Here is a 7657-nt window from a genome sequence, read left to right as displayed (position 1 = left end):
CCTGCTGAATTAGAAGTTTTATTGCATGGTAGCCTTCTCAGCAGCACTGAAGATGATAATTGAGGCGACGTTCTCGCAGAGCATTTTTCATTTGTTAAATTGTTTTCTAGTACCGCTTCTGCTAAGGGGTAATTCTGCAAAAGAACATGTGTAGGCTCATTGCTTTCCTTAATAGAAAACAGTGAAGAACGTGACCTGAGCAGAGCTGCAGAAGAGATATTACGTTATCTTTTGTTCAAGCTTACAATATGGTTCAAGCCCCTTATACTAGCTAAGCTACAATAAATACTTGACCTATGAGTGCTAGAAGGGAATTCATCCTTATTTCCTCTCCCCGATTACATAAATCAGAATGACAAGCTATTTAATCTGGGTAGTAGTTAACAGTCTCTGATCGCAGCTGTTAATATTACCCAAAGGAATACCAGCTACTAGTCAAGACATCTGTGGTAACACCTTGCTAATGAGAACCACATTTGAGCATACTCAGACTAACAGTTTGATTCCCATAAACATGTTCTAATTTAAAAAAAAAAATAGATTTTGCTTTTATAATGGCAGGGTCAGTAAGAGGGTCCAACTATATAAGAATCCTGTAAATGTTTGGAAACTTGTTTGGACTGCCTCAAAACACCCTGGAATTGGCCTTCAGCTGTCCCTCGCAGGCAGCTGAGACTACTTCTTATGTCTGATAAGCAACTGCTTTCAGGCTGGGTTCTTTAATTAAAACTTTCAAAGCGCTTTACATTGCAACATATAGCCTGCACAGAAGCCTCATCTCTGAAAGTGATGATGACCCTCAGAACAACCCTTGGATGCACTAGGGAATCAAAACCAGTTTTTTTCTCTCTACTTTTTTTCCCTGCCCTTCCTTCTCCCTGTTGTACTTCAGGACCATCTTCCCTGCTGATGCTTGGAGACCTCCAGCCTTTCCCTCTGGAAAGGGCCTTTATGCTACACTGCTAACTTTTGTATCTGAGATAGATGGAACATAATCATCTGGAGGGATCGCTCATCATAGCAATTGCCAGGGCTGTAACACTTCCTCTCTTCAGGGTTTCCTTTTTTAGGGGAAAATGACAGTATTCAACACAAATTTATGACATCATTTTTTTTCTCCGCCCCTGAACCAGAGTCTTCCCTAGGAGCCTATTTAACTCTCTGCTGTTTTCCCGAAAACTTTGTGTCACCTGCCTACAGCAAAAGTGTGCTCTGAAGAAAGAACAAATCCACGGCCATCGCTTGGTGCCTCGGGTGATGTCGGTTGGTTCTGCCTTCGAAAAGCAAGTTTGGGAATTCTCTCTGTGCAGCCGGACTCTGGGATGCAGATACTTTCAATGTTTGGTGTTCCCTACATGTGCATGTTTCTATTTCTCAATGCATTTGGTTGCCTTTGGACTTCATGAGGTATGGGTTTATCTGATGAAAAAAGGCATTTTCTAAAGGAAACTAGAGAGCGTAGTGCTATGCTTTAAACCTGCCATGCAGAAGCCACTCTTCACTATATAATTTAATAACTTCCCGTTAAATTGTTGCTAATTTATTGAAAAATTATCCCAGAGAGCACTGAGGAAGTGTAAAACATTAAACCTTGCTGTCTTTCCGTTCTTCCTAGGGGCCTGGATTGATTTAGCTGAAGCTAAATAAGAAAGGGTGGCAGCATGACTGGCTAACCAAAACGATTATTTTGGATTGCACCATTAAGAGATGGCAAATTACCCTTTTTCACAAGGCTTGCCAAATCTGCGTAGTTTTCAGATTGTATTGCACAATTCTGTGTAGAGCTATGTACACAGCCATTGACAGCTATGTCTTGATTTTTTTAGTACACAGCAAAGTACTCTGAAAGTTGTTCTTGTTCTCTCTTTCTGTATGTGTGTCTGTGTATATATGTATTTAACATATCATTATTGAAATATAAGTAGTTGAATTAAAGTCTGTTTATTCTGGAGCAGAAACAACTACAGAAACTTGATTATATTTTATTCAGTTACGGGACAGCTGGATTTACTTAGACATGGGAGAAGTAAGCGTGTACTACCAAGTGAAAGACAACAGCACAGGAAACCAGTTACTAACTGGAGAGCATCCAAAGTAATTGAAATAAAGTTCTAAGCTTATATTCATTTGCCAGTATTTTTGATTGCAAAATGTAATCTCAGAAAAGCCTCAAAGGCTAGAATTTGGCAAGATACTGTTGCCACTCCATAGCAGTACTAATGGCCTAATTCAGACAAATTGAGAGCTGTCTCCCTCAGGCAGGCTTTGGGAAAGCACCTCTGTCCCCATGACACTGACTTTATTAGCTCGGAGGACCAGGTGCTGATTGCCTAAAACTTCAGAGTCCCATTTGATAGCCACATAATTAAAATCAAAAGTAGAAGTGGCTTCAGAAACTTTAATTGATGAGAATGCTGTGTTGCCCGTTACGGGTAGTGATTATTCTCTGAGTTATCTGAATACCTAAGTCCAATACCTTTTTCTCCCAAAGATTGTCTTTTTTACATCTGTGCAAACCTTTTTACAGGAGCTGATGTACTGAATAATTATTTTATAAAATGTAATGGGGGGGGGCACTGTTGATGGCCAAAGGAAGATGCCTGAAGAAAAGGTTAATTGCAATGGAGAGCAGGACAGTGTCAGAGGGTATCTGAAATAAAGATGAAATGTAGGCATTCAAATTTAAGTCAAAACATGAATCTTAAATTTTGTAGAACTACCTCTGGAGATGTGGACAAGAAATTAAAGAAATTTCTGAACAAGAAAGGGCTCTGCTATGGCTTGGGGGTTATTTGGCACGCAGATCAATCCGTAGCAGAAAACAGCAATGTTACCGAAAACAGGTTTCCACACTGGTTTCCTGTGAACTGTTGTTAAATGGTATTATAAACAGTTTAAATATTACAACTGTGACTCAGTTATTTTCAATACGGGGGGATACCTTATTAGGATTTGCTCCTACCAAACCTGCTCTGCTTACCATGACAGTTAGCTAAATATAGATTATAGAAGAGAGGTGCTAGCCCAACTTCAAGTACACACTTAGACAAATACTATAAATAGGCTGATGTTTTGTAAACTAGTACTTGACAGAGGCTCAGAACCGATGCTCTCCTGTGGGAATTTTCTGTGTTCCCTCTGTGGCTTTTATGGGACCAGTAGCTGCTCTTAGTTAGAAGTCTGAGCTCTCTTTTTGTTACTATTAATTTCAAGTCCAATAGCAGCAACCGGCTGACAAAGCTTGCTAGCGCCGAGCTTTCAGGCACGCTGCCCGGTGTCGTTTTGCCAATACATTGATCTGTGCCACCCTGCTATCTCTGACTTTTCCAGGGTACGGTTAATTTTAAACAAGGTTCTAGTGCTGGTTTAGTACGTAGCACGCTTAGGCCAGATCTGTTTTAAATCGAGTTATATTTGCATTAAGCTATAGCCAGACATGCAAAGGTAATTAACTCTGCCATTAAAACTAGTATGTTTATATAGACAACCTTTAGCCAGCCTTCTCACTGATTGCACCTTGTTTCTCTTATTCTGTAAGTTACTCCTGCCAAAATAATTGCAGTTCCTATAACAGAATGAGCAGAAATGGAATCGGGGGAAAAAGCCCAAAAAGGTCTTGCTCTGTGTCATCTCTGTAAGTATCACAAATGAGGCCGTTTTCCTGAGTCGGGGTAAGAATTCACAAACCCTCTCTGAGACGATATCACTGCTATGAAATTTATAAGTAGGTGTCTGTGGCAAGGGATGGTGTTGTCACCAAGACCTATAGTTTGAGATTGAAATTCCCCGTTGATGAGATCATCTGTGCTATCAGCTTCCCGAGCCAGCGCTGCCGCAGCATCGTCCTTTATCTTTACTTGCAGCCTGATCCTGGCTCTGCTGTAGTTATGTCTGGCTAAACTTTCATCCACGTTGGTTCCAGAAAATTTACTCCCTTTGTCTCCCAAGGAGGGAGGAGGCTTGAAATAGGCTCCAGTTATTTGGCTGCATCCATGAAAATTGGCCTTATCCATCTTGGAAATGTCTTGTCTCTTTCCCAGGCTTTCTCTCTGCAACTGGGAAGTGTTAGGCTGTTACATCTCTTGAAAATGAGATCTTGGCTAGCTCTTTTTTTCTTTACCTGTTCCTTTTATTGGAACGGAAAATTTACGTTCTAACTCTGCTTGAGCTCAGTGTGTCCGTGAGGCCCTGTTCCCTACCGGAATGACGATGAAAGAAGATTTTCATTCTTGTTTTCTTGTTGTCCCTTCTGTTGTATCTTCTATATTTTGTTTGAATGCAATAAGTTCTATCTACAACCATGATTATATTGTCTAAGCCTGGTGCAACTTGCTTGCACGCAGCTTTATGGTACTTAGTAAAACCACGGGAGAAAAGTGAATTATGCCTTACCAGTGACTCTAAAAACATCCTTGAAAAGAATAGCAAGGAAACAGAAAAGAACCAAACGTCTAGCCGCTGGGAGGGAGGAGGTTTTGGTTCCATCCTGCAGGGCGTTTAAAATGACCTTCCCCGGGTCAGCTGGGGCAGCAGTTTCATTTGTTGGGAATCAAAGGTAGAACTAACCGTGACTTTGCTAGGAAGGCTGTCTATAAAAAAAGGCGCTCTTTGCTGCTTTACTTGAAGCCTGTCACATCTTACGTGAAGCAGACAGAGAGGATGTTTCATACCATTTAGGAAGTGGCGGCAGGCCGTCTGAATTGGTAGACGTATGAAGGTTTCGACAGCCTATGTGCAACACAGGCTCTGCAGCTAGTAGGGTGAAGGCTGAGGCAGGTGAACCAGTCTGTATTTCACCAACGACAAAGTGTGGCTCTACTCCCTTGTCACTCGCTTGTCTTGCCCATTTTGCTACCTTCTGTCCGCTCCTGAGATTTTTTTTTTCTTTTTCGCCCAGCAGAACACGCTGTGATTACGACAGCCGCCGACGCGGCATCCCCGGCTCCACTGCCTGCCGCCTCCTACACCTTCAGCGCGGCTTCCCCGCGGCTCCGGCCAACCCTTGGATCCAGAGCGTGGATAAGCACCACGCTGCGAGCCGGGACGCCCGGTCTGGTGGGACTCCCTCCTCGCAGGAGTCTGGCTAAAGGGTCTGTGTCTCAGGCAGCAACCCTGCCCAGCCCAGGACCCCCGCACGCGTGCACCACCCACCCATGACCCCGATGCACAGGCTGCCTGCTTCTCCCATCCCAAACTCCGGCACGTGGAGCCTGGGGTACGGGCAGGTGGGAGAAGCTGAAACCCCCGCCTGAGACAGCACTCGGTTGCCGTTCTCCTTTCTGCGGGCAGCGGGATGCACGGCACTGCAAGCCACGAGGATGTATCTGTCTGTAACCGCTCGGGGCAAATAGTCTTAAAAAAGCGAGGATGTGAATTTAAATGGCGTTAGTCAAAATGGACTAAACCTTGCACAGAAGGCCTCCTTCAGCATTGACTTCATGTGAGTCCGTGTTTTCCCATGCAAAGGAATCCTTTATGCTTCCCTTTGCCTGCAAACGGCACTTCAAGCTTACAAAATTTACCGTGGACATCCGATAAAAGCAGAAATATGGGCAAATGAATGAGATCTAAAAAACAGTGGTTTAGTATTTGAATTTGCTCCTCTCTTTTGGTTATTTCACCTTATTATTTATGTAATTTTAAAGATGACATAGTAGAATACAGGGTTGGCTTTCCTCTAGAATAGCAATTTTGTTGTAGATTTGCTACCAGTGCACGTGCCCTCTCTCTCCTGGCTAACTCGGGTTTTCAACTCGTCATCTAATTTTTCTATCCCTTTTAGCATGTAATCTTTTCTGTTACCAAGGTCGTGGGGAAGTTTTAATGTATTTCAGTGCAGCTTTTCTTACACGTGCATTTTAAGCGTCATAAAAAAATGATGGATTGCAGCCTTGCCATTAAGCTTAATACCAACTTCTGGTACAGATGGTGGTCCACCAAGATTAAAATCACCACGGGAAGAAAATACAACCAGACAGTCAGCAGGTATCTCTTCGGCCTCTAGACAGAGCGCTTAAGCCCAGGGTTTCTCTAGCTCTGCCACTGTTTCGTGCACAGTAATAACCTCTGGCAAGTTTTTTGATGTTCTCACTGGATTGTGTGTTGAAAACAAAACAGTTCCGCTTAAAAGCGTTCTATGTTGTATTTATAAAATAAGTTGTATTGAAACTGTATGTGTGGTGGCATTGGAGGCTGGCACGTGACAGCGTTGATCTCCCTGCTTAGTTCTGCCAATGCATTGATCTGCGGTACGATTCCTATTTTTATCCCTTCCGTCTGAAGTACAGTCAGTTGCGATCACGTTTCCATTAAAGACTGGGCGGCGAACAGTTTTAATCTGTGACTAACAAAAAATCGTAACATTTTCATTAAATCCACGTACAGTCTCGGCACTGTCACCGGGGCTGGCAGAGCAGTGATCTTCTGTTCCTTGAGCGATGCGTCTGCTGCCGTCAGTGATCTACGCTGACGCGACAGCCAGCTTTTTCCTTGACTCCCAAGTGATGCGTACTCAGCGTCCCAGGCCCGCGTGATCTCTGCGTACATCTATTATTCAGCTGGCAGAGGGAGAGCACCACAACAAAATGGAAAGCCAGAAGGACAAGCAACAGGTCCGAGAAACAGGAATGGGTAACCCCTTGGTGTGGATGAGGCCCGAGGGGAGAGACCTCCCTTCTCTTCGCTCCGGGGGCAGAGACCCCTGCTGCAGATGTAAAAGTCTTAGCACTGCTATTTCCTTTGTAAAGGGCGAAAAACGCGCAGGCGTTTTTGTAAATGTAGGGAGAAAAAAACCTCACCAGAATGAAAATATTAGAACTAGATTACTCACGCAGACTTAATTCCTGCCTGCTCCAGGAATATAGTTTAAATTAACCACCTGATTACGTATTTATCTATGTGTTTATTGCAGGGCTGCTTTGTCATTCTGTGGGAAAGGTGAGTGATGCTCGGCGAGGAAGCGGGGCTGGCGGGCGCAGGCGGCTGCTCTCTGCCAAAGCACCCCCTGCCCCTTGGTGACAAAAAGCGGGGCTCGGGCAGCGAGGGGGGTGCGGAGCTTCGGCTGCTGAGGACGGGACCTGGCTGCAGCTCCGAAGGGCCAGAGCGCTCCTCTGCTACCTCGTCCCAGCGGGGACAAGGGAGAGGTTTGGAGGCTCAGGTAAGCTCAAACATCTGGTTTTAATACACAGGAAGAGAAAAATCAGGTGAACAGGGTTACGGGAAAGGGTAAAGAAAGACAAAGCGTAAGATGATGGGGAATAAGAGGCAGTATTAAAACTGAATAGCAGATGGGAAAAAGCTAGCGGGCAATCAGGCGGCTCTTAGCGTGGTTCGTTAGCCTCTGGCCCGGAGCTGGCGAGGGGTCTGGGCAGAGCGGCTACCGTCTGTCTGCGGCCTGCCCGGGAGGTGCATTAACACGGCAACGCTCAGCACTCAAAAGCTAGGAAAAGCCAGGCGCAAGCTACATGAGTAATCTTAATTTTGCTCTTGTGTATGCGTTTAATGATAGCAACAGGATCAAATACTGCTTTTTTATTTTTTTTCCCCCAGAAGGCCCAAGCTTTCCTTGGTGCAGAGGCTGGATGCTGTGAGCAGCCATCCCACGCACTTAATGAGCGGCAATTAAGTGGTTTATTTTTTCCTTGTGTTCAATGAACAG

At 44.4% G+C, this 7657-nt stretch overlaps 1 protein-coding gene across 1 annotated transcript in view; it reads left to right on the top strand.

Moving 5' to 3' along the window:
- TMEM154 (transmembrane protein 154) overlaps positions 1-5087 on the top strand; it is a 37246-nt gene extending 32159 nt beyond the window's left edge. The window contains 1 exon segment of the mRNA XM_009703540.1: positions 4901-5087. Within this exon segment, the coding sequence (XP_009701842.1) occupies positions 4901-5087 (187 nt within the window).
- Positions 5088-7657: the final 2570 nt, after the last annotated feature.

This window comes from Cariama cristata, unplaced genomic scaffold (genome assembly GCF_000690535.1).
Source record: "Cariama cristata isolate BGI_N322 unplaced genomic scaffold, ASM69053v1 scaffold21697, whole genome shotgun sequence".
Classification (NCBI taxonomy): domain Eukaryota; kingdom Metazoa; phylum Chordata; class Aves; order Cariamiformes; family Cariamidae; genus Cariama; species Cariama cristata.
The sequence above is the reverse complement of the archived record's forward strand: the minus strand, read 5'-3'. Positions and strand labels throughout refer to the sequence as shown.